Source organism: Leucopleurus acutus (assembly GCF_964270905.1).
Source record: "Leucopleurus acutus genome assembly, chromosome: 9".
Taxonomy (NCBI): domain Eukaryota; kingdom Metazoa; phylum Chordata; class Mammalia; order Artiodactyla; family Delphinidae; genus Leucopleurus; species Leucopleurus acutus.
The window spans coordinates 97,619,763-97,647,376 of record NC_139144.1 but is presented as its reverse complement, the minus strand read 5'-3'; the positions used below and the strand labels follow the sequence as shown (position 1 = coordinate 97,647,376).

The 27,614-nt window shown below is 44.4% G+C and overlaps 1 protein-coding gene across 1 annotated transcript; it reads left to right on the top strand.

The window, feature by feature from the left end:
* Positions 1–1,230: 1,230 nt before the first annotated feature.
* Positions 1,231–26,979, top strand: TCAF2 (TRPM8 channel associated factor 2; the record flags this gene model as incomplete). Its single annotated transcript, XM_082846608.1, has 7 exons — positions 1,231–1,853; positions 18,666–19,657; positions 19,937–20,034; positions 21,007–21,220; positions 21,560–21,799; positions 23,310–23,647; positions 26,725–26,979. 7 exons carry the CDS (start codon positions 1,231–1,233, stop codon positions 26,977–26,979), a joined length of 2,760 nt encoding a protein of 919 aa, XP_082702734.1.
* Between the last annotated feature and the right edge of the window lie 635 nt (positions 26,980–27,614).

Genomic DNA, 27,614 nt, shown 5'->3' with positions numbered 1-27,614 from the left:
GGGGAAGCCAGCCAAGGAAGGGCTGTCGCTGAGCTCTTTACCGCTGTGGGCAGCTGGAACTCAGTTCCTTGGGTGACCTCGTGAGGGGCTCCAGAATGCACCTAGGACAGCCCTGTGGCATTGATCCGTGACGCCCTCCCCCGGGTGAAGCTTACCCTGTATCAGCTCGCCGCCACTTCAGGGCACCTGCCAGGTGAGAAAGGTTTCCCAGTGCCCAGGGAAGTCCTCCAGGGCAGTTGCTGGAGTCACAGGCGGTCCGGGGCCCCCAGAGCACCTACTACATGGCTCTTGTCACTTAGGAAGCTAGAAAAGACAGCAGAGGGACAGACACTAGTGTTTTCTCAGTGCTCATTGTACACCTGACACTGGACAAGGCATTTTTATTCGCATTCTCTTCATCTTCAAAAACAATCCTCCAAGGGCTGTACTATTCTCCTTATGTAAATGGAGAGACTAAAGTGTAAGTAATTTATCGAAGAGGAGCTGCTCTGAAGGGAATAATTAACTCAGTTCTAGGCACACCAAATTTTAAAAGACCTGGTAAACCTCAGGATGCTCCCCAAGTAGAGGAGGGGAGCTCCCTAGTTAGGGCAGATATGATAAATTGGGAGGCGTTTCCAATTCATTTGGTCAAAGCTACCAGAAGAAATTTAGTTTCTGAAAGGTCAACTGACCTTTTCTTCCAGAGAGGAAAATGCTAAGTCAGTTCAGGTCGACTCTCACCTTGATCTACCTGCTCCGTGGGATCCAGCCCCGCCCTCACTCCATTCAGGTCCTGCTCCTCCCAGTGTGTTCCTCCAGCCACCCTGGGGCTTCTCACTGCTAAAATGCTCTCCTGCAGCATTTCAGGCCTCAACTTAAATGTCAGGTTTCAGCTTCAAGGTCACTTTTTCCTGTAGGCCTTTCCTGTCACCCAATCTAAAGCAATTTTCCGGTTGCTCGATATCACATCACTATGTTTTATTTTCCTCTAACACTTATTAATTGCTGCATTTTATCTGTTTATCTACCTACCTAATTATTGTCCTTCCCCTTCTCAAATATTAGATTCCTGAAAGCAGGGACCCTGTCTGTTGTGTTCCTTGCTGCACCCCCAGGCCGTGGCACACAGTGGGGGCCTGACAAGTAGTTTTCATCTGAATGCATTCAGTTGTTTTTGTTTTCACTCATTCCTTCATTTGTTCTGACCAAGCTCAGTCTTTGCTTTCTTCTCCTGCAGCTGACTGAACCATGGCGACAACTCCTGCTGCTGCCTTTGAGGCCCTCATGGATGGAGTGACAAGCTGGGATGTCCCTAAAGGCCCCATCCCCAGCGAACTCCTTCTAACTGGAGAGGCTGCCTTCCCGGTGATGGTGAATGATCAGGGCCAGGTCCTCATCGCTGCGTCCTCCTATGGCCGAGGCCACCTTGTGGTTGTGTCCCATGAGGGCTACCTGCTGGACGCCGGCTTGGCCCCATTTCTTCTCAATGCAGTGGGCTGGCTCTGTCCCTCTCCTGGGGCTCCCGTTGGAGTGCACCCATCCCTGGCATCACTAGCAAACATCCTGCAGGGCTCTGGGGTTGAGGCACAGATTCAGCCAGAACCGAGAGAACCCCCGGGGGTTTATTGCATCAATGCCTACAATGACACCATGACTGCAGAGCTGATCCAGTTTGTGAAACGTGGAGGGGGCCTGCTCATGGGGGGCCAAGCCTGGTATTGGGCCAGTCAGCATGGTCATGACAAGGTGCTGTCCAAGTTCCCAGGGAACCAGGTGACCAGTGTGGCTGGTGTGTACTTCACTGATACCTGTGGGGACAGAAGCCGGTTCAAGGTCTCTACAAAGGTGCCCAAGATCCCTCTCCAGGTCAGGTGAGTGGTGTTTCCCTATGGGGAGTCTGACGTATGTTCACAACAGATTTGAGCCCCCTCTTCGGTGAGCTTCCAAATACACCTGATTTTCCACTGCTTTTCAGAACCACTACAAATAGAAAATAGGACAATTAAAATGCACTGAAGCCCAAGAGCGGCTGGATTCTCACTGCCACTCCCACCTGTGGCCAAAGCGACAGTCTAAAACTTGTCTTATTCATCGATCTGTCTGGTGCCTGAGACTTGGAGAGTGTGTGTCAATATCTCTTAAAGGAATAGAAAAGCATTTGTTTCTTTGTGTGAGGCACATACCATGTGCCAGGCCCCATGCAGAAGACCCTTGCTGTCTTGACACTTATATTCCAGTGGAAAATTAGGCAACTAAGGAAACAAATAGATACATACTCTAGCATGTATTGATAAGAGCTACAAGGAAAGTAAAGCAGGATAAGTGATAAAGTGACAGCGAGGGGAGTGGAGAATGTTTTAGTTAGGGTCATCAGGGAAGGCTTATCAATCAGGCCTGGTCAGCATTAACTGGTGTTTCAAACAGAAGGGATTTAATATGGGTAGCTGACTAAGCAGGCGACACGTAGCTGAAAGCTGCACAGGAGGCAGCGAGGTAGCCAGGAGATGAGCAGCAGCAGGACTGGCAGAGGCAGTGGTGGTCCAGCAGCCCAGGGGCTGCAGCCACCTGGTGGAGGCCTGTCCAGCAGGAGCCGGGACCCCAGATGCGGGGGCTGTCTGATGGGACCTGGAGCCTAAGAGAAGACACAGTGATGGCCAGAGACACAGCCTGAGAGAGACACATACCTCCGCTCCTTCCTCCTTCCTGCTTTCGGGCTTGGCTGATGGACTGAATGTGGAGTGAGGGGGGGAAAAGAGGAGTCAAGCATTTTGGTGGTCGAATGCCTTAAAGGTGAGTGTTGGGGCTTCCCTGGTGGCGCAGTGTTTGAGAGTCCGCCTGCCGATGCAGGGGACGCGGGTTCGTGCCCCGGTCCGGGAAGATCCCACATGCCGCGGAGTGGCTGGGCCCGTGAGCCATGGCCGCTGAGCCTGCGCGTCCGGAGCCTGTGCTCCGCAACGGGAGAGGCCACAACAGTGAGAGGCCCGCGTACCGCAAAAAAAAAGGTGAGTGTGTTGCCACGTAAGGAGCTGTGAAAGTCTATGAGAAGACAGATTAGAGGAGGTCAGGAGTTTAGTTTTGGATATCTGGGGTTCTAGGTAACTTGTTGTCAGTAACTCACTGTGCTTGGCCACATGTAACAGAAGCCTTATCATAGTGGATTGACCACGTAGGAGTTTATTTTTCTCATGTAACAAAATCCGGGCAAGATAATCAGGCCTGGGGCACTGAGTCCCTGCTTCATGATGACCAGGTTCGTTCATGCAAATCCATTCTCTCCCTCTCTCGCTCCCTTCCTCCCTCACCCTCCATCTCTCTCTTGCTCTCTCCCCACCCCCGTGGCCCCCACCCCTCCCATCACATGTTTCACTTTTATCTTTATGGTTACAAGATTGGTACTACTGCTTCAGGCACTATGATTACACCTCCGCAAGAATAAGCTAGAATGAATACACCTGCTGAATATGTCTCTTCTAATGCAGAAAATAATATATTTTCTGGGAGCCCTGACCATTAGGCTTCTATTATATTTCAGTGGCCAAAATTAGCTCACCTGGCCAACTCTAGCTGCCAGAGGGTCTGAAGGGCCGAACATTTTTAAATGCGCCCTGGCACCTCTGAAGAAATGAAGGCTCTGCTACAAGGAAGGGCGTACACATATTTAGTATGCATTGAGCAGTGTCCTCAGCCCCAAGTCCTGGCTCCCTTGGTCTTCCTTCCCTCGGAGAGGGTTGGGAGGTGATGAGTTACTCAGAGAGGCAGGGTGGATCTGATTCACTCCGACTTCTCTTTAATTCTAAGGGACAAACAAGGTTAAATCCCATCAACCTAACTGCTCTTAATTGTTCCAAAGGACTCCTGTCCATCAAACTAAACCTGTTTTTCTTCATCCACGCCTACAGTTGTCATCTCTGCCACTGAATCTGAAGTATGTTTTATGTTTGTTTTAATTATGGAAAAGTTCAGATATGCAAAAGTAGAGAGAACAGTACAAAGAGCCCCCATGCAGCCATTACCCAAAGCTCAGTAACAGCCAACTCAGTCAATCTAATTTTATCTGTAGCCACACCCCCGCTTCACCCCAGATTATTTTGAAGCAAATCACAGACATCATATCATTCCATCTGTTTTTTCATATGTATCCCTAACGATGTAAATCGTTTTGAAAACATAACCACAAGGCACCATTATCATACCCAAAAGAAGTAATACTCTCTTAATGTCATTATTCGTTTCCATAACTGTCTTATTTTTTCACTGTTTGTTGGAATTGGTCTTTTATTAAAACCCAAATATTTTGATTGCTTGATATCAATTTTATGTCTCATATAATGTTGAGTTTCTTTTCCAATTCTTTTTATCTCTTGCTGCTTTTTTGCTGAAGAAACTAGGTACTTTGTCCTGAAGTTTCCCCACAGTACAGAATATGTTTCCTTCAAAACAATCTGAGTTTTGCTGATTGAATCCCTGTGGTGTCATTAAATGTATTCCTCTGTTCTCTATATTTCTTGTAAATTGGAAGTTCAATCTGGATTCTACAGCAGGGATTGGCAAACTATGGCCTGTGGGCCAGCGCCCTGTTTACATAAATAAAGTTTTATTGGAACACAGCGGTGTCCATTTGTGTCCAAATTGTCTGTGGTTGTTTGCACAGGCTCCGGATGCGCAGGCTCAGCGGCCATGGCTCACGGGCCCAGCCGCTCCGCGGCATGTGGGATCTTCCCGGACCGGGGCACGAACCCGTGTCCCCTGCGTCGGCAGGCGGACTCCCAACCACTGCGCCACCAGGGAAGCCCTGTGGTTGTTTTTGAGTTACAGTGGCAGAGTTGAGTTGTGTCAGTGGAAAGCATGTGGCCCACAAGCCTAAAATAGTTATTACTGGGCTGCTCAGAAAAAGTTTCCCACCACCTGGTTGAGAGGCTTGATCAGATTCGTGTTCGAATTTTATATAATTCAGTGCGTGACCGCACTGGCCAATGGCTTGATCCTCGTAGAACTGGGATGGCAGGCAACATTTTTTCCTTACAGTTTGTCTTACAAAATATCAGATATTTGGAAATTCAGTTAATCGAAAAAATTACACTGGTAGCTCCGGCAAAGCTGAATGTAAGACTTGGTTTTCAAATTTCTCTTCCTATTCTGGATCTTCCTTCAGCTCCTGAAAAGCCAATTTATTTTCCTTATTCAGTTTCAGCTCAAACACCCTCCTCAGGGGAGTCTTCCTCAATGACTCTTGAAACTAAGACTAAACTTCCAGTTTCACTTTTCTTCATCTCTTGCCTGAACATCAGTGATCACAATCTGTAAATACCCAACATGTGTGCTTGCTGGTACCTGTCTAGCCAACCAAAGACTAAAGTTCCAGGGATGCACTGATCTTGCCTGTCACGTGTGCTGCGTTATTCTCAGTGCCTGATGTGTGAAACATGGTAGAGAGAAACAGGTATTTGTAGACTGTGTAAATTAATGAATAAATATATGAACGAATACACATCCTAAACCACGAGAAAGGAAAGGGTGGCCTGGGTACCAGGGTTGAGCCTACAGACAGCTTCAAGTTATAGAATGTGCTGTGTCTCAGGCTTCCAGCCTCAGCCCAAAACTGAGCTGGAGTTGACTGACCCCATCAACTCTAAAGTCTTAAAAGGCGTGTACGGTGCCCAGGCCCTCAGCTCAGATTCCTGCCGCCTTCATGCATGTCTCCTTTGAGGTTTTCAGTGAACTTTCCTGCCAACAAATCTTGGTCAATGGCTCCTGGGCTGACCGAACAGGTTTGCTGACTTTAAATTGCTGCAGGAGGCTCTGGAGCTCCTTAAGGGAACTGCCCTGTCTGCCCAGGGGAGGAGCAGTCTCATGAAACCAACAAAAGATCCTCTCAAAGGTCCTGTCCCCAAGGGCAAAAGCTGCCTGCACACCTAGTTTTACACACCTGAGGAGGTCCTGCCTGTACTTTAACGTGCAAAGCCAGACCCAAAGGCATTTGCTGCTTTTATACCAAGACACAGGAGAGTCCGGGGAAAAATTAATCTCAGATCAGCAGCTCATTACTCTTACACATGGCATAACCTACAAGGCCTAGAGTGTATTAGGAGCTGCTCATATAAAAGTAAATACAAACTAGTAGCTTAGGTTTATGCCTCTCTTAAAGATTATGTGTTCTCTCTCTTGATCATCACCACATTCCCATAGAGTGCAAAGGTCTTTGTCTGAGGACTCTCAGCTTGTAAGCAGCACTGTTCTGTTTTCATATTCAAGACCCATAAATGTATAGAGTTTCCAGGTAAAGGTAGTGTGAAATGAGCCTAGAGCCCAGAATTGCCCTCTCCACCAAATCTGACCAAGTGAATGAAAAGTAGTAAGCAAACAACTAAATGTGGAGGTTCTGATGCTGATCCCACGTACTGCAAAAGCACAGTCGGTGGGAGTGCCAGGTGACTGATGTGTGGCACGGTGTGCAGCATCTCCTGAGACTGTACCTACCCACAATGCACAACCACAGGAAAAAGTTGAAACAAATCCAAGAAGTATCACTGATGCCTTCTCATGCTGTAGAAGAATGAACAAATTGGGTGAGTAGACACTTAAGGGAAAAAACCCTCAAACGTAAAAGCAGCAAAGCTCCTTCAGAATTTGGTGGAGGCAGAAAGGGATGCTGGAGTTCGCCATCTTCCAAAGACAATGGTGGGCTGAACACCTCCAGTGCATTCCATGCCTGGCTGGGTGGAGTAGGCCTTGCTTTAGGTCCCTAAAGAGGGGAGGGACACGCCCCCAGTAAGGACAGCAATAGGCCCCAGCCGATCTTTGGCTTCAGTTAGAGATACAGACGTTAAGCAATAAGAAAGTGGAAGGAAGCATTCTACAGACCCCAATGTAATTTGAGAAGGTGGTGGATGTGGCACGTGTCTACAAACAAACTGGTCTGGGGTAACTTAGAACATCAGAGGACCTCACCCACACGATATCAGAACATGCAAAAGATCTGCTCATGCCCATGGTGAAAAAAAAAAACTATGTAATAACTATATAAAAAGGCTATATTAAATTTAAAAGGGAAATATTAGACAGAAATTTAGTGTGGAAAGACAACAGAATCAATCATGGCTGGAAGAAAAATATGACCCAATGAACAGAACAGAATATTTGCAGACTATATAATTAGTGAATAAATACATGAATGAGGACACATTCACTCCTTGAGAATGCTTCACGCTCTAACAGAACTTTCTAAAAATGTATGTTATATAAAACAAGAGACAGAATGAGATGAAAAGGGGGAATTTCAGAGTGAAGAAAACAAATTAAGCAGCAAACACCCCACGTGAAATAGGTCTAGTAGCCAGCACATGGGAGAGAAGAGACAAGGCCAATGCATGGTGACAATGACAGCAGCTCGCCTCACACTGAACTCTCTGATCATTGCTGTCGTTACTATGACAGGTTTTAAATCTCCATCAGAAAGCCATCTCCTGTATCACCTGTTTGCTCAGGTGTGATTTGGTACCTGAGCACTGCCACCTCTCCCTTCCTTTCCTCAGTGCCCTCTCTTGCACTTCCAGCTCTGAAGGAGCACATGCTTTTCCTTTTCCATAAATGCAGTATATTCACACTTTCATGTCTACTTAAAGCCTCTTTTGCACAAAATATACCTGTTGATTGCCGCATACCCAACTGTAGTCTTCATTCAAAACTCAGTAGTTGAGAGATTATTGGTGTGTGGACAACATCATTGGCTTTATAGAGACAAACCACCCTGGATTTGTTTCCTGTCCTTTCCAGTTATTAGCTAAGAAACATGGGGCAAATAGCCTAACTTTTCTGTCTCATCTATAAAGCAAGAATAATAACTTTCAGGTTTATTATAATGATTAAACGAGATGATCTGTATGTGTAAATGCCTAGAATATATTAAACCTCATTAAATAATAGCTACTTTCATTGTTATTATACAAACTTAAATACTGTAAATAGATATTATACAAGACTCAAATATTGGTAAATAGAAACATCTGTTGAGAATTCCTTGACATCCCATCTTCTATGCTTGCTTGTCCAGCCTTCCTCCCTTCCTTTCTTCCTTCTCTCCTCCCTCCCTCCCTCTCTCGCTCCTTTCTTTTCTTTTGAGAAACATTTCACCTTTTTAAAAAATTTTTTTAAAGGTTTTTTTTTTTTTGATGTAGACCAATTTTTAAGTCTTTATTGAATTCGTTACAATATTGCGTCTGTTTTCCGTTTTGGTTTTTTGGCCGCGAGGCATGCGGGATCTTAGCTCACTGACCAGGGACTGAACCCGTAACCCCTGCGCTGGAAGGCAAAGTCTTAACCACTGGAACGCCAGCGAAGTCCCGAAACATTTCACCGTTTTACAAAAAATATTTCAAAATGAATTCAAGCTTATAATGAAAAATACAAGGGCAGGAATACAGACGCAATGTAGAGAATGGATGTGTGGACACGGGTCGGGGGGCGGGAGGGGACGGGTGGGATGAACTGGGAGCTTAGGTTTGACATAAATAAGATACATAGATACCATGTGTAAAATAGATAGCTAGTGGGAACCTGCTGTACAGCACAGGGAGCTCAGTTCGGTGCTCTGTGATGACCTAGATGAGTGGGACGGGGGCGGTGAGGGAGGTCCAAGCGGGAGGGGATACAGGTATACATAGAGCTGATTCACCTCATTGTACAGCAGAAACTAACACAACATTGTAAAGCGATTATACTCCAATTAAAAAATGTATAGAGGAGAGTGGCAAAGTGTCTTTCATCCCACACCACCGTTCCCAGTCTCACACCTCTGGACTAAGGCAGACGCTCTTAGAAGTTTGATATGGATCCTGTCAATTGCTTGTCTATGCCTGTGTGTGTGTTCTAAAATATTATATTTTTAATGTATCACGTTTGAGGATGCCTTCATTTCTGTTATATTTACACAACGAACTGACAGAGCACAGCATTCTAGGCTCTCACTTTCTCACCCTCAGATTCCAGGCGATATTGCACCATTGTGTTCTGGTTCTAATCAAGTTTGTCAGTCATTCTGCTCAAATCATCTCTATCCTTTTTTTCTTTTTTTTTTTTAATTGATCCATTGGATGCTGAGAGATCTGTGACTATTTTCAAATGTGATTATGAATTCATCAAATTTTAATTTTCTTTGTAGCAGTTTTTGCTTTCAGCACTTTGTTTTTAGGCCCATAAAAATTAATGAAAATTATATCTTTGGAAGGCTTAACTTCTATTCATAGAAAATATTCATCTTTTGTTTAATTCTTTCCTCTTTGAAATCAATTACCTCTCATATTAGTACCGGCACTTCTGCTTTCTTTTTGTTGTATCTTCCAGATATACCTTTGTTGATTTCCTCATTTCAATCTTTGTGTACCATTTATTGATAGTTTCGATTGTGTCTTTTGTAAGCAGCTTATACCTAGATGTTTTTAGCCCAGTCTGAGAGCATCTGTCTCTTCGTATACAAATTTAATCCAGTCCTAGATAGTGATAAGTCAAGTGTATTTCTTACTCTTGCCTTGTTTCCCGGTTTTGTTTTTATACTTTGTTTCTTTTTACATTTTTTCTTCCTTACAGTATTTGACCTAGTTTTCTCTACTCCTTAAATTCTCCCAGCATATTTGTAGATTACGCTTCTCAGTTCTATTTTTCCATCAGTTACCTTAACATTTAAAATTTAATTCTTAATTACCTGAGAAATATATTCATACTTTCTCCGTATCTGAAAAACAAATACTGATGAGACAAGTCCCCTTTGAGCAGCTCTTTCAATACCAGCCCCTTGTCTCCATCACACAATTCAGAATACTTCTTACACTCTTGTGATTTTTTTCCTGACTTTTTTGACATATATATTGACATATATTTATTTTGTTTTGTTTTTGCCTTATATAAATTGTATCACCAAATTGTTAGTTTTTATTTTTAAAATTTTTACTCAAAATACTGTTTCGGAACATCTGACCACGTTAGTTCTCAGAGGTCTCCCTGTTGCTTGTAACTGATAAATAGTAAGCTGTCGTATGATTAAACGCCAGGCTTTTATTTGCTCCTCCTTCACGGTACTCTGCACACCATCTTCCCACCCCTTCCCCGGAACCATGTTGACAACCCAGGATGTCATCTTCCATAGTTTTCCTCAGGCCCATATAATCATTTCATATATAGTATATGTATACATACATGGGTGTGCACACATGTCTCTGTGTATATATGCATGCCTATGTGTATATATAAACACATATAAATACATATACACACATGTACTCCTGTATAAGTGAGAGGGTGAGTCCTTTTTCAGAAGAAAGGTGAGAGGCATTGCAGCTCAGAGGGCTGCTCTCAGCCCACTGCATGTTAATTTTACATGATTGCCCCCTCATTTCTGTGGCATGTCTTACTACCGCTAGGTAGTACTTCCCACCGGACACCACACTAGGTGCTGTTGGAACTAGAGACACACAAGATATGGTCCTACCCCTGGGTAACTTTCTGATTCAGTTATCAGTGTTTTTAAAGTAAGTCCAAGGGGCTTCCCTGGTGGCGCAGTGGTTGAGAATCCACCCACCAATGCAGGGGACACAGGTTCAAGCCCTGGTCCGGGAAGATCCCACATGCCGCGGAGCAACTAAGCCGTGCACCACAACTACTGAGCCTGCGCTCCAGAGCCCGCGAGCCACAACTACTGAAGCCCACACGCCTAGAGCCCGTGCTCCGCAACAAGAGAAGCCACTGCAATGAGAAGCCCACGCACCACAACAAAAGAGTAGCCCCCGCTCGCTGCAACTAGAGAAAAGCCCGCGCGCAGCAACCAAGACCCAACGCAGCCAAAAATTAATTAATTAAAAACAAAAAAAGTAAGTCCAAGAATGTTAGGATACATCCAGACCAATTTTACAGATCTCCTACCCCCAGAGTGTCCTGTGTGGATCAGTTTTCAGAATTGTGACTGTGTTAACGTCCTAGGGCTGCCATAACCAAGTACCACAGATTGGCTGGCTTAAACAGCAGAATTTTGTCATCACACCACTGAAGGCTAAAAATCTGGGATCAAGGGGTTGGCAGGGTTGGTTCCTTCTGAGGTTGTGGGGAGAATAAGCTCCAGGCTGCTCTCCTGCTTCCGGTGGTTTCCTGGCAATCTTTAGCCTTCCCTGGCTTGCAGAAGCATCACCCTGATCTCCACCTTCATTTCTTCATGGCGTTCTCCCTATGTGTGTGCGTGTCTGTGGCCAAATTTCCTCTTGTTATAAGGACACCAGTCATGGTGGATTAGGCCCATCATATCCTAACTTAGCTAATTATATCTGCAATGATCCTATTTCCAAATAAGGTCACATTCTGAGGTCCTGGGGGTTAGGACTTCAACAAATGAATTTGGAGGAGACACAACTCAACCCATAACCCTGTATACCCTTAGTACTTTTAGGTATTAAGGTCCCTGTCTATCAGATATGAAGTCTTTCATTATCAGATAAATATTCTGTGTGTATTTGTGTGTTTTATATACCCACTAACATGTGTTGAAGACTTACTATATATCAGGTACTATGTTAGCCAACTCAGGGACGTCATCTTTATTGAATACTCCCAGACGCAAGTGGTGGCTTGGAGAGGGGATGTAAATTTCACAGGCTCTTCCAGCTCCTCTGCCAAGGGAGGAAGCAGGATCATCCTGACCAGTCAGAGCCAGAGTCCACCAATGACCTGCTAAGCTGGACAGCGGCGGTTAGACATTTTTATAAGCACATGAGTGTAAACCTTCAGGTTCCCAGTCTCATTATCACATCTCTCCATAGTGAAGGTGCTTTATCAGTAGCTGGACTTCACAAGGTGCCCGTCAGAAGATTCTGGCAGAACACTTAGTGTGGAAGCTAAGTGTTGTGGCTCAACGTCATTGCCCCACAAAATAAGTCTTTAAGCCTCTACAGGTGGAAAAAAGGTACAAGCTAAACTGATGCCAGAACCCTCTTGACATTTGGCCATGTTAGTTGAAAACGGAATGACAAAATTAAAACGTGTGTCTCCATTTTCATGCTAAAGAGAAATTAAGGAGAAACTGTACTGGAGGAATTTTCTTCAGTAATGTTTTGCTACTTGAGTGACTAAACCTTTTTATTAACATTTGATTTTTATTATGAGACAAAGTTTTATAAAGGTAATTAAAATCATCTAAATCCCACTAGCCAAGATGATCACTGAGGACATTTTGATAAACATACTCTGGATAATGTTTCTCTGGTCTTGTGGATTTTGTTTTTTGTTTGTTTGTTTGTTCCTGGCAGTTTGTTGTGCAAAATGTGGCTTATTTAGAGCATAGTATATTAGAATCTGACTTAAAATTTTTTCTATGAAGCATTTTCCAGTAATTAGTTTAATGGCCATATGATATGCTATCTACAGTTAACCATAACTTCTTTAACCAGTCTCCTGTTGCTTGACAAAGTATCTACAAATGGGTTTTAAAAATTCTTGAAATACAAAATCTTTCCTCAATTCATTACATTTTGACCATTTCTCAATAAGAAGTAGTAAATATGCTCATCAGATTTAAGTGACAATATTTTAACATCTTTATTGGAGTATAATTGCTTTACATTGTTGTGTTAGTTGCTGCTATATAACAAAGTGAATCACCTATACGTATACATATATCCCCATATCCCCTCCCTCTTGCGTTACCCTCCCACCCTCCCTATCCCACCCCTCTAGGTGGTCACAAAACATCTAGCTGATCTCCATGAAATGCAGCTGCTTCCCACTAGCTAACTATTTTACATTTGGTAGTGTATGTATGTCATTGCCACTCTCTCACTTCGTTTCAGCTTTCCCTTCCCACTCCCCGTGTCCTCAAGTGCATTCTCTACATCTGCGACTTTATTCCTGTCCTACCCCTAGGTTCTTCAGAACCACTTTTTTTTTTAAGATTCTATATATATGTATTAGCATATGGTATTTGTTTTTCTTTTTCTGACTTACTTCACTCTGTGTGACAGACTCTAGGTCCGTCCGCCTGACTACAAATAACTCAATTTCGTTTCTTTTTATGGTTGAGTAATATTCCATTGTATATATGTGCCACATCTTCTTTATCCGTTCATCTGTCAATAGACACTTAGGTTGCTTCCATGTCTTGGCTATTGTAAATAGTGCTGCAATGAATATTGTGGTACACGACTCTTTTTGAATTATGGTTTTCTCAGGGTATATGCCCAGTAGTGGGACTGCTGGGTCATATGGTAGTTCTATTTATAGTTTTTTAAGGAACCTCCGTACTGTTCTCCATAGTGGCTGTATCAATTTACATTCCCACCAACAGTGCAAGAGGGTTCCCTTTTCTCCACACCCTCTCCAGCATTTATTGTTTGTAGATTTTTTGATGATGGCCATTCTGACTGGTGTGAGGTGATACCTCATTGTAGTTTTGATTTGCATTTCTCTCATGATTAGTGATGTTGAACATCCTTTCATGTGTTTGTTGGCAATCTGTGTATCTTCTTTGAAGAAATATCTGTTTATGTCATCTGCCCATTTTGGGGTTGGGTTGTTTGTTTTTTTGATACTGAGCTGCATGAGCTGCTTGTATATTTTGGAGATAAATCATTTGTCAGTTGCTTCTTTTGCAAATATTTTCTCCCATTCTGAGGGTTGTCTTTTCATCTTGCTTATAATTTCCTTTGCTGTGCAAAAGCTTTTAAGTTTCATTAGGTCCCATCTGTTTTTGTTTTTATTTCCATTTCTCTATGAGGTGGGTCAAAAAGGATCTTGCTGTGATTTATGTCACAGAGTGTCTGCCTATGTTTTCCTCTAAGAGTTTCATAGTGTATGGTCTTATATTTAAGTCTTTAATCCATTCTGAGTATATTTTTGTGTATGGTGTTAGGAAGTGTTCTAATTTCATTCTTTTACATGTAGCTGTCCAGTTTTCCCAGCACCACTTATTGAAGAGGCTGCCTTTTCTCAACTGTATATTCTTGCCTCCTTTATCAAAGATAAGGTGACCATATGTGTGTGGGTTTACCTCTGGGCTTTCTATCCTATTCCATTGATCTATTTTTCTGTTTTTGTGCCAGTACCATACTGTCTTGATTACTGTAGCTTTGTAGTATAGTCTGAAGTAAGGGAGCCTGATTCCCTCAGCTCTGTTTTTCTTTCTCAAGATTGCTTTGGCTACCTGGGGTCGTCTGTGTTTCCATACAAACTGTGAAATTGTTTGTTCTAGTTCTGTGAAAAATGCCAGTGGTAGTTTGGTAGGGATTGCACTGAATCTGTAGATTGCTTTGGGAAGTAGAGTCATTTTCACACTGTTGATTCTACCAATCCAAGAACATGGTATATCTCTCCATCTATTTGTATCATCTTTAATTTCTTTCATCAGTGTCTTATCGTTTTCTGCATACAGGTTTTCTGCCTCCTTAGGTAGGTTTATTGCTAGATATTTTATTCTTTTTGTTGCAATGATAAATGGGGGTGCTTCCTTAATTTCTCTTTCAGATTTTTCATCATTAGTGTATAGGAATGCAAGAGATTTCTGTGCATTACCTTTGTATCCTGCTACTTTACCAAAGTCATTGATTAGTTCTAGTAGTTTTCTGGTAGCATCTTTAGGATTCTTATGTACAGTATCATGTCATCTGCAAACAGTGACAGTTTTACTTCTTCTTTTCTGATTTGGATTCCTTTTATTTCTTTTTCCACTCTGATTACTGTGGATAAAACTTCCAAAACTATGTTGAATAATAGCGGTAGGAGTGGGCACACTTGTCTTGTTCCTGATCTTGGTGGAAATGGTTTCAGTTTTTCACCATTGAGGACGATGCTGGCTGTGGGTTTGTCATATATGGCCTTTATTATGTTGAGGTAAGTTCCCTCTATGCCTACTTTCTGCAGGGTTTTTATCATAAATGGGTGTTGAATTTTGTCAAAAGCTTTTTCTGCATCTATTGAGATGATCATATGGTTTTTATCCTGCAATTTGTTAATATGGTGTATCACATTGATTGATTTGCATATATTGAAGAATCTTTGTATTCCTGGGATAAACCCCACTTGATCATGGTGTATGATCCTTTTAATGTGCTGCTGGGTTCTGTTTGCTAGTATTTTGTTGAGGATTTTTGCATCTATGTTCATCAGTGATACTGGCCTGTAGTTTTCTTTTTTTTGTAACATCTTTGTCTGGTTTTGGTATTAGGGTGATGGTGGTCTCGTAGAATGAGGTTGGGAGTGTTCCTCCCTCTGCTATATTTTGGAAGAGTTTGAGAAGGACAGGTGTTAGGTCTTCTCTAAATGTTTGGTAGAATTCGCCTGTGAAGCCATCTGGTCCTGGGCTTTTGTTCATTGGAAGGTTTTTAATCACAGTTTCAATTTCAGTGCTTGTGATTGGTCTGTTCATATTTTCTATTTCTTCCTGGTTCAGTCTCGGAAGGTTGTGCTTTTCTAAGAAATTGTCCATTTCTTCCAGGTTGTCCATTTTATTGGCATATAGTTGCTTGTAGTAATCTCTCACGATCCTTTGTATTTCTGCAGTGTCAGTTGTTACTTCTCCTTTTTCGTTTCTAATTCTGTTGATTTGAGTCTTCTTCCTTTTTTTCTTGATGACTCTGACTAATGGTTTATCAATTTTGTTTATTTTCTCAAAGAACCAGCTTTTAGTTTTATTTGTCTCTGCTATCGTTTCCTTCATTTCTTTTTCATTTATTTCTGATCTGATCTTTATGATTTCTTTCCTTCTGCTAACTTTGGGTTTTCTTCTTATTGTTGTTGTTCTTTGTCTAATTGCTTTCGGTTGATTTTTTGAGATTTTTCTTGTTTCTTGAGGTAGGATTGTATTGCTATAAACTTCCCTGTTAGAACTGCTTTTGCTGCATCCCATAGGTTTTGTGCCATCGTGTTTTGTCATTTGTTTCTAGGTATTTTTAAATTTCCTCTTTGATTTCTTCAGTGATCTCTTGGTTATTTAGTAGCGTATTGTTTAGCCTCCATGTGTTTGTATTTTTAACAGTTTTTTTCCTGTAACTGGTATCTAGTCTCATAGCGTTGTGGTCAGAAAAGATATTTGATACAATTACAATTTTCTTAAATTTACCAAGGCTTGATTTGTGACCCAAAATATGATCTCTCCTGGGGAATGTTCCATGAGCACTTGAGAAAAATGTGTATTCTGTTGTTTTTGGATGGAATGTCCTACAAATATCAATTAAGTCCATCTTGTTTAATGTACCATTTAAAACTTGTGTTTCCTTATTTATTTTCATTTTGGTTGATCTGTCCATTGGTGAAAGTGGGGTGTTAAAGTCCCCCACTGTGATTGTGTTACTGTCGATTTTCCCTTTTATGGCTGTTAACATTTGCCTTATGTATTAAGATGCTCCTATGTTGGGTGCATAAATATTTACAATTGTTATATCTTCTTCTTGGATCGATCCCTTGATCATTATGTAGTGTCCTCCTTTGTCTCTTGTAATAGTCTTTAAAGTCTGTTTTGTCTGATATGAGAATTGCTACTCCAGTTTTCTTTTGATTTCCATTTGCATGGAATATCTTTTTACATCCCCTCAGTTTCAGTCTGTATGTGTCCCTAGTTCTGAAGTGGGTCTCTTGTAGACAACATATATATGGGTCTTGTTTTTGTATCCATTCAGCCAGTCTAGGTCTTTTGGTTGGAGCATTTAGTCCATTTACATTTAAGGTAATTATCGATATGTATGTTCCTACTACCATTTTCTTAATTGTTTTGGGTTTGTTATTGTAGGTCTTTTCCTTGTCTTGTGTTTCCTGCCTAGAGAAGTTCCTTTAGCATTTGTTGTAAAACTGGTTTGTTGGTGCAGAATTCTCTTAGCTTTTGCTTGTCTGTAAAGGTTTTAATTTCTCCATCAAATCTGAGTGAGATCCTTGCTGGGTAGAGTAATCTTGGTTGTAGGTTTTTCTCCTTCATCACTTTACATATGTCCTACCACTCCGTCCTGGCTTGCAGAGTTTCTGCTGAAAGATCAGCTGTTAACCTTATGGAGATTCATTTGTATGTTATTTGTTGCTTTTCCCTTGCTGCTTTTAATATTTGTTCTTTGTATTTAATTTTTGATAGTTTGATTAATATGTGTCTTGGCATGTTTCTCCTTGGATTTATCCTGTATGGGACTCTCTGTGTTTCCTGGACTTGATTGACTATTTACTTTCCCATGTTTGAGAAGTTTTCAACTATAATCTTTTCAAATATTTTCTCAGTCCCTTTCTTTTTGTCTTCTTTTCTGGGACCCCTGTAATTCAAATGTTGGTACATTTAATGTTGTCCCCGAGGTCTCTGAGACAATCCTCAATTCTTTTCATTCTTTTTTCTTTATTCTGCTCTGCTGTAGTTATTTCCACTATTTTATCTTCCAGGTCACTTATCCGTTCTTCTGCCTCAGTTATTCTGCTATTGATTCCTTCTACAGAATTTTTCATTTCATTTATTGTGTTGTTCATCATTGTTTGTTTGCTCTTTAGTTCTTCTAGGTCCTTGTTAAATATTTCTTGTATTATCTCCATTCTATTACCAAGACTTTGGATCATCTTTACTATCATTATTCTGAATTCGTTTTCAAGTAGGCTGCCTGTTTCCTCCTCATTTGTTTGGTCTGGTGGGTTTTTACCCTGCTCCTTCATCTGCTACATATGTCTCTGTCTTCTCATTTTGCTTAACTTACTGTGTTTGGGGTCTCCTTTTCACAGGCTGCATGTTCGTAATCCCATTTTTTTTGGTGTCTGCCCCCTGTGGGTAAGTTTGGTTCAGTGGCTTGTGTAGGCTTCCTGGTGGTGGGAACTGGTGCCTGTCTTCTGGTGCATGCAGCTGGATCCTGACTTTCTGGTGGGCAGAACCGCATCCGGTGGTGTGTTTTGGGGTGTCTGTGAACTTAGTATGATTTTAGGCAGCCTCTCTGCTAATGGGTGGGGTTGTGTTCTTTTTTGCTAGGTGTTTGGCATGGGGTGTCCAGCAGTGGAGCTTGCTGGTCATTGAGTGGAGTTGGGTCTTAGCACTGAGACGGAGATCTCTGGGAGAGCTCTCACTGATTGATATTATGTGAGGCCAGAAGGTCTCTGGTGGACCAGTCCTGAATTCAGCTCTCCCACCTCAGAGGCTCAGGCCTGACACCCGGCCGGAGCACCAAGACCCTGTCAGCCACATGGCTGGAGTGCCTTCAGAGTTGGAGAAGGTGGCCTGCAGTGGCTGTCCTTCTGCGCTGCACATTAGAATCACCTAAGTGACAATTTTTAAAAAGAGTGTGTTTGTATAAATCTTCAAGTGTAGTATTAAATAGTTTACTTGTAACATGTTCCTAGATCAGTGCTAGCACGTGGAGAGGGGGATTTGATTTTTACTGCCTTCTTTTACAGAAATGTTACTCTGAAAAATGTCTAAGTAGGACTACTTTCTCTAAGAATAACAGATCCATTTTTCTAACAATTCATTTATACGTTTAGTAACAGGCAGACTTCAGAGATACTGCGAGTTCAGTTCCAGACCACTGCAATAAAGCGAGTCACACGAGTGATTCAAATCTCAAATCTTAGCGAGAAGAAGATGATTGGCATGAACTGTGTATCTCTGTACCCACACAGATTGCTCTATTCAGTGAGCTCATTTCAGTGGTTCACTCACTGACTGTAGCCCCTTTGTTCCTTTTCCTTTGTCTCTTTTCCAGGTTTGGGGAGGATCTCGGGCAGGATCAGCAGGAGCTCCTGGAAGGGATCTCAGAGCTGGACATCAAAACAGGGGGAATCCCGTCGCAGCTGCTGGTGCATGGGGCCCTGGCCTTCCCCCTGGGCTTAGATGCCTCTCTCGGCTGCTTCCTGGCAGCGGCCCGCTATGGCCGGGGCCGCGTGGTTCTGGCTGCCCACGAGGGCATGCTCTGTACGCCCAAGATGGGGCCCTTTTTGCTCAATGCTGTGCGCTGGCTGGCGAGAGGCCAGACGAGCAAAGTTGGGGTGAACACATGTCTAAAGAATCTGTGTGCCCTGCTGTCAGAACATGGCCTGGAGTGCAGTCTGGAGCCCCGTCTGACTGCTGACTTGAGTGTCTACTGCTGCGTGGCTTACAGTGACAAGGAGGCTCAGCAGCTGCAGGAGTTTGTGGCTGAGGGGGGGGGCTTGCTGATTGGGGGCCAGGCCTGGTGGTGGGCCTCCCAGAACCCCGGCCGCTCCACTTTGGCTAGTTTCCCTGGTAACGTCATACTCAACTGCTTTGGCCTCAGTATCCTAGCTCGGACTCTGGAGCCAGGCTGTTTCCCTGTCCCTACCCCTGAGAAGCAGAGCTACCACTTCCGCAAGGCACTGTCCGAATTCCAGCTTATCGTGAACCGCGGGGGTGGGAACCTGGAAAAGAGCTGGCTGGCCAAACTGGGAGCAGATGCAGCAGGCTTCCTGCAGATCCCCGCAGAGGGGGTCCCTGCTTATGCTTCCTTGCACCGGCTCCTGAGGAAGATGCTGCATCTGTCGGGCCTCCCAGCTGTGAGCAGGGAAAAGCCAGTTGCCAGTGACTCCTATGAGGCTGCACTGCTCTGCCTGGCCACGGAGCTGGCACGCTCCGGCACAGACTGCTCTCAGCTGGCACAGGGGCTTGGAACCTGGTCTTGCAGCTCCAGTTCGTACCCCTCAGAACACGCCATCACAGTGGAGATTGATGGAAGCAACCCAGGTACAGAATGAGGGACCTGGGGGAAGGTGGGGCTAGCGAGATTTGCAGGACATTGCAGGTGCTGAAGCTCAGGTAGGCCAGCTCCATTCTCTAACAGGTACTTCTTCCCAGGAGACGGGGGTTGGGGTTCTGCTCAGGGATTAGGTGGGATGGATGCAAGCAGCATGGATGAGATGAGGTGCGCAGGGCAGGGCTGCACCTCTGGGAGGGGCTGTGAGGTTCCAGGTTGGGTGGAGTCAGGTGGGGGAATAACTCAGCCTTTCCTATGGCTTTTGTCAGGCAGCGGTGATTCCTGGGTGAGTACAGGGCTCTACCTCCCAAATGGACAAAATGCAGAAGTCTCCTTGTCTGAAGCTGCAGTTTTTGCTGGCCTGAAGGTAAGGCCAGAACGCCACTGCCACATCTCAGAGCCACAGAGCCTCATTCTCATCCAGCTCGCGACACTTCTTCCAGGAGTGCAGGAAGGCATTGTTCTGCCCACGTTACAGATTTCACAGACGAAACAGCTAAGTTTCACGGAGCCTAAGGGAGTGACTGAAGATGCCAGAGCTCCTAACATCAGATCCAGTCCTCAAACACAAGCTCTCAGGTTTCCACCTCCCGACAGGGCTATGAGGCGAAGGAGCGTCTGTTACGTATTCGGAACCTCACTCATTTCTCCAACGCGGCCTTTCTGGGTTTCACCTCTTCACCCTGATCACTGAAGGGTGTACTTAACCCCGTCACTCACAAAAATAGGCCGTCATGCAGAAGTAAAATTCTTCCTGCCTCAATTTTGAGGGTCACTTCTTACCATAGTAAGGGTCTCTTTTGGGTTAGTCTCCTTTCTCGAGCTCGCTTACATTAAACCTAAGAAAAGCAGTCACAGGACTCCAGACAAAATGCACTCCATCTACCTGACCAGGAGGGGAGGCTGAGACAAAGGGGGAAGACAGAACCAGTTCTCCCCCATCACCCCATATCCCACTGCCTCTGGATAGGCCTCCTGTCTGTGCACAAAGGGCAGATGAAGATTCCCTCTGCCTCATTCCCAGCATCGGAATCACGTCAGGGGCTTGAACCCTGGAGCGAGAGCCCAGGTTCTGCCTGGTACAGAGGCACCACGGGACCCTAGTCAATGTCAGTCTCGGGGTTATGCCTGGTCTGCCTGATCGTGGTCCATTGTGGAGCTGCTTAAATCCCTAGAAAAATGATTCTGCGTACCTTTCAGTCCATATGGTTTTTGGAGTGCTAAAAGCTCACAGGTCTGCATGCACTGCTCATAGAAAGGGGAAGCTAGAGTTTTTTAATACCCTCCATCCACACAGTACCACACACCCACAGCACACATGGTGGAATCGCCTCTCCAGGTACAGATTGGCTGCCACACCGATGACTTGACGAGTGCCAGCAAGCTGTCTCGAGCCCCTGTGGTAACTCACCAGTGCTGCATGGATAGGACCAAACTGTCAGTCTCCTGCCTCTGGGGTGGCCTTCTCTATGTCATCGTGCCCAAGGGCAGTAAACTGGGCCCCGTGTCCGTCACCATCAAGAGGGCTGTGCCTGCCCCATATTACAGGCTGGGTGAGTGGACTGAACGTGGAGGGGAGTGGGAGAGCCGGGGGTGCTGTGGTGTTGATGGGCTGGTTGAAGGAGGGGAGGGAAGAGGATTGGTGGACAGAAGGAGGAGGGACTGTCTGAGGTGCCAGTGGAGGTAGGAGATGAGGGACTCCCTGTGGCCATGGAGACTTCCGGGCAGAACAGAGGGAAGGGTCTGGGGGCCTGTCCTTCACTTCACAGCACATAGACCCACATGATAGTAGTTCATCATTTCACTGTCCTCCTCCTGGAGTTCCAGTTGTGTTTTTCAGCTCAAGGAAAGTTGAGGAAGTGGGTGACAGGTTCCATGCCCTTTATTCCCAGGTAAGACATCCCTGGAGGAGTGGAAGAGGCGTATCCAAGAGAGCACAGCTCCCTGGGGAGAGCTGGCAACAGACAACATCATCTTGACGGTGCCAACTGCAGACCTCCAGGCCCTGGAGGACCCCGAATCTTTACTCCACCTCTGGGATGAGATGATGCGGGCTATAGCCAGGCTGGCAGCCCAGCCCTTTCCTTTCCTCCGTCCAGAGAGGATTGTTGCTGATGTGCAGATCTCAGCCGGTGGGTGCTCTAGACGGATGCTCCTAGTCTGTGGACACCATTTATTAATTATTTTGCCTTTTTTTGGCCCGTAGTTTTTTATTTTTATTTTTTGTAGTGTCTTTGTCTGGTTCTGGTATCAGGGTGATGGCGGCTTCATAGAATGGCTTTGGGAGTGTTCTATCCTCTTCCATCTTTTGGAAGAGTTTGAGAAGGATTGGTTAAGTTCTGCTTTGTATGTTTGGTAGAATTTCCCTGTGAAGCCGTCCAGTCCTGGACTTTTGTTTGTAGGGAGTTTTTTAAATTACAGGTTCTATTTCACTTCTAGCAATTGGTCTGTTCAAATTATCTGTTTTTTCTTGACTCAATTTGGGCAGGCTGTGTGTTTCTAGAAACTCATCCATTTCCTCTAGGTTGTCCAATTTGTTGGCATATAACTGTTCATAGTATCCTCTTGTGATTTTCTGTGTCTCTGTGGTGTCAGTTGTTGCTTCTCCTCCTTCATTTATTATTTTGTTTATTGGAGTCCCCTCTCTTTTCTTCTTGTGAGCCTGGCCAGGGTTTGTTGATTTTGTTTACCCTCTCAAAAAACCAGCTGTTGGTTTTATTGATCTTTTCTATTGTTTTTCTAATCTCTATTTATTCCCTGTCTGATCTTTATTTCCTTCCTTCTGCTGACATCTATTTTGCCTTTTTTAAACGTCCAATATGTGTAAGGCATAATTTTACCAGTAAAGTAAGGGAAAAAAAAGATGTTCAAGACATGGACTTTGATGGAGATGAAAAGATGTTTACATGTGAAAAGGTAAATCATGTTCATCTAAAGCGTAAGATTTCACAGGAGGGAGAACAGTCTCAGAAAAATTGGTACCAGGAGTACAAGATGGCAGTGAGTGTTGTTTCAAGGAGAGTTTAAAACAGAAATATCTCCTTCAAACGTGTTGGCAATGAAAAGAGAGAGTAAAGAGGTTTATGTTAAGTATTCAGTGGTTTAGAGGAAAGAAGGCCATCTTTTAAAAAAAAAAACAAAAAAAAAACACACGGAAATCTGGTTCCAACATGTGGAAAATTCCTCTGGACCTGTTTTCTAATCTTCAAAAAACTACAAGATTTTCACTGTTAAAAAGTATAACTCTGGCCAACAGTAGCGTACACAGGAGAAGGAACGGCACTGCCCTAGCCTCAGGGATCTCAAATTCAGACACAGGACCTAATGTTGCAGACTCACATGCAAAGAAAACTCACACAAAAGAAAGCACTGAATTATAGTGAGAATGAGTATATAAAGTGTTAATATTTGGGGGGCCAGAGAGAAGGCGAGGCATAACTCCAGTGTGGAGGCCGGGAAGAAGGGTCGGGACTCTTCAGACCAAGTCAAAGAAAGCATCTGCTTTCCAATCAGCATGGAGATTCTGGAATTATGGTGGCAGCCAGGATGGCGAGAAAAAGATACACCATGGAGAGGAATGGAGGGAGATGGGTTTGGGTGGACCACGCCCACCATGCCTCACTCTTCCTTTTGCGTTCCCAGGCTGGATGCACTCAGGATACCCTATCATGTGCCACCTGCCGTCGGTGCAGGAGCTCATCAGTGAGATGGGCATGAGAAGCAGAGGTCTGTGGGGAGCCATCCACGAGCTGGGCCACAACCAGCAGCAGCACGGGTGGGAGTTCCCCCCACACACCACCGAGGCCACCTGTAACCTCTGGTCAGTCTATGTGCACGAGACGGTCCTGCACATCCCCAGGGCTCAGGCCCACCCAGCTCTGAGCCCTCCAGAACGAGAGAAAAGGATCAAAACACACCTGGGAAAGGGAGCGCCCCTGAACGACTGGAATGTGTGGACAGCTCTGGAAACGTATCTAAAGGTACTGAACAGAAATTCAGGGAGATGCGGGCCACTAGACCCTCAGTCGTGTAGCATCCTGGATCCCAGGAGCTCTCCAACTCCTTCACCACCCCCATCAGCCTGGGCCCACCACCTCCCCTGGCTGCATGGCGGTGCTTCTCAGGTCATACATCTCTAAGATGGAGATAATGATGCCTGTCCCACTCACGTACTGTGGTTTTGTGATGATATGTAAGAGGAAATGAAAAATACTGTGAAAAGAAAAGAAGTAGAGAGTGTAGTCTCTGGGTATATCGGTCAAGAGCAGAAGCTCTGAGTCCCAGCGCTCCCACTCACTCGTCCGTCCCTTGTCCCCGAGTAGGTGCCCTGGAAATGGCGATCGTTTTGCTTTGCTTCGTTTTCCCTCACCTTAGTTTTATGCGTCAAGTGAGTGTTGCATCCCTTCATAATTACAGTGATGTGTTAGGGGCAACTCCATTACAAGAAGGCCTCTTAGGAGGTAAATCTGTCAACGAGATTCTCATATTTCCATCACCCATTTGAACCCAAAATGTCTTTAGAATGAATAAGTAAATAACCAACCCAACAGAAGAACACCGAAGTCCCAAAGTGAGTCGATTTCCTATGAAATAAGCATAAATCCCTTTCCCCTCCCCCATCCTGCTTTGAATTTTTATATTTTCAAGTTGTCAAAGCCACTCCCCATATCAGATCTCCTATACTGTCTACCATGACTCTTTAGATGGTGGGTATTGCCCACTTTTTACAGGCGCATACTGAGTTAGAGAGTTTAAGCATCCTGCCCAATGTCACACATTTAAATGATGGACCCAGAACCTAAAATCAGGAGCTAACGACAAGCCCAGGCTTTTGCACTTCTGAACCCTCCCTTTGAGTTTTTTTTCTTTTTTCACTCATTTTCTGAAGAGTGAGTGTGAGACAGCCCCAGTCAATGAGATAACTGTGTAGCATCAGCTCAGGATTCTTCTAGAGCCAGTCTGAGGGTCTACAGGGAAAGGGACCTTACATGGCAGTTGCCACTGAAGTGTAAGGCAAAGCCCTAACTCCACCCTACCTACTGACCCACTCACCATGAATATCATTTTGCAAAAGCTTTGGGGAGACCCCTCACCCTGGAGCCTGAGACTTGGTCCCAGGACAGAGAGATACCTTCTGTTTTCTTCACCTGGGGGAGGTCTGCTCGCCATCATTCCTCCTGCTGTTGCCTTAGCATAGATCCTCAGGACCCTCTTCTGTTTTAAAAGCCGCCTCAGTCTTTCCAGCATCTTGCTTCAACCACCTATAATCCATCTTCCACACCACTTCCAAAATAATCTGAATATTCCATGTTTAAGCTCGTCAAGTGTTCTCCTTCACACACAGAATACAATGGAAGCTGCTTAGCTGGGTGCAGAAGGCCCTTTCTCATCAGGCTTTGGCCAACACCTCCATCTCCATCTCCCAATTTCCTGTCTCCATAATTATCCTGCAGTTTACCGAGCTGCTTCCCGCTATGAACACATCTTGCTGTTTTCGTTCCTATACCTCCTCACGTTTCCTTCCTGCAGCTGCAACATGCTTGAACACCTTGTCTGTTACCTGTCAAGTCACCTGTCAAAATTCAGCTCTCCTGTCCTCTTCTCCCGACATCATCTCCTTGACAAGCCAACATTTTTTGTAATTTGTTTACTTACACGTCTGTCTCTCCCACTGACCAGTGACCTCCAGATGAACAAGAGCCTTAATCATTTTGCCTAGTGAAATACCCGGCACATTGTAGACATTTTTTAACGTTATGTGTGTGATAAATGTTTCATTTGTTGAGTACTAATTAAGAGAGATGAGCAGGACGATCGTCAAAGGCCAAGCAGTGAGAGCAGATGAGCAGTGAGAGCACAACAGTGAGAGCAGAGGGAGGCCGGTCCAAATGCCATCTGGCCTCGGGCTTTTGCCCCTCAGAGTCAGAGGGTTCTCCTCCACAAAAGGGCGTGGTCTCGGAAACCTCAAGATCCCGGCTAATTCTAAATCTCTATAATCTTGAAAAGAGTCTCCTGCCCATGGCTTTCAGGTGGGCTGTTCCCTGTAAAGTATGAGTCACTCTCATTTTGAGCCCCTTGTGACATACCTGCTTCTTCCTTGTTTTGTCCCAAAGGCAGTGTTCCACAGAGAAAAACAGTAGCCTTGAAAATAGTCACAGCTCTGAGACGGCTGAAAAAGAGAAAAAAACAAGGGTTTTATTCTGTCTGGAAGGTTTTATTCTGTCTGGAAGGTTTTATTCTGTCTGGAAGGAAGGTTTTATTCTGTCTGGAAGGTTTTATTCTGTCTGGAAGGTTTTATTCTGTCTGGAAGGAAGGTTTTATTCTGTCTGGAAGGTTTTATTCTGTCTGGAAGGTTTTATTCTGTCTGGAAGGAAGGTTTTATTCTGTCTGGAAGAAGGTTTTATTCTGTCTGGAAGGTTTTATTCTGTCTGGAAGGAAGGTTTTATTCTGTCTGGAAGGAAGGTTTTATTCTGTCTGGAAGGAAGGTTTTATTCTGTCTGGAAGGTTTTATTCTGTCTGGAAGGTTTTATTCTGTCTGGAAGGAAGGTTTTATTCTGTCTGGAAGGAAGGTTTTATTCTGTCTGGAAGGAAGGTTTTATTCTGTCTGGAAGGTTTTATTCTGTCTGGAAGGTTTTATTCTGTCTGGAAGGTGTCGGAAGTGCCCAGATTTTGGCTCCCAAAATCCCCATCTCAGTCAGGCTCAAACCTGTCTGATGCCTGGGAAACACTTAGGAACTGGGGATATTATTTTTTAAAATAGGGATAATAATGATAACTGTCATTTATTGAGTATTTACCTCTTTTCAGCCATTAGGGTCTTCATGTAGTCCCCTACTACATTCAGGGGGTACAGAGTTTGTGGCCAAGAAGTGGAATGAGCCAATAAGATTGTGTTTATGTGCAGGGTTGAGATGGGGAGATAAGGGTAAGCAGAGAAGTGAAGCTAGTGAATGATTAAGGGGAAGAAATCACCAGAAATGAGATGCACTCATGAACACGCATGTTGCAGGTATTTTCACAAACTTGTACCTCATCCTGCCCCTTCCTTCTCTTGCAGCTCCAGGAGGCCTTTGGATGGGAGCCATTCACCCAGCTCTTTGCTGAGTACCAGACCCTCTCTGGCATCCCCAAAGACAACACTGGCAAGATGAATCTGTGGGTGAAGAAGTTCTCTGAAAGGGTACAGAAGAACCTGGCTCCTTTCTTTGAGGCCTGGGGCTGGCCTGTCCAGAAGGAAGTGGCTGCGAGCCTGGCCTGTCTGCCTGAGTGGCAGGAAAACCCCATGCAGATGTACATCCAGACTGAGGACTAAAAGATGTGCACAAAGGGGTGTGTGTGCGGGACGGGGGGTGATCACTCACCAACTCTGCCACCCTCTTTCTTGCCTAGTGTACCCTGAGCCTGAATCCTACTTCCTACTTCCTTCCTACCTCCTACTTCCTACTTCCTTCCTCAGGAAGGCCTTTAAGGTCCTAAGACACAATGGGACCAACCTTCTCAGGCTGCTGTGCTTCTTTTATTGTTTCTCTGCTGGTGCTCTTGCTCTCATCAAGAGCCTTGCTTCACCATCCTCATCCTCCAGAAGAGGATGTTTCGTCTTGGCATCTTGAGTTTCTGCAGGCTCTTTGCTTCTATTTATGACCGGTAGTTCTAAAGACCATGGATTCCATTATAATCTGGTATCACTCCCTCACCCCAGCCAGCCCTGAACAAAGCTCTTAACTTCTGCTTTGAGAAGCTTTCTAACAGCAAGCGAGACAGCCTGGTATGATGGAGAGAGCCCTGAACCAGCTTTGGTTCTACGGAAAATCACTGAACTCCGTCTGCATCTGGATTCTTATCCATGACATGGGATAAAAATCTATTGTTTGATGATGGTGAACGTCTTTGAACACAACCTGCAGACGCATATAAGGGAGCTCTTCAGCTTTCACCAGGCCCCACAGT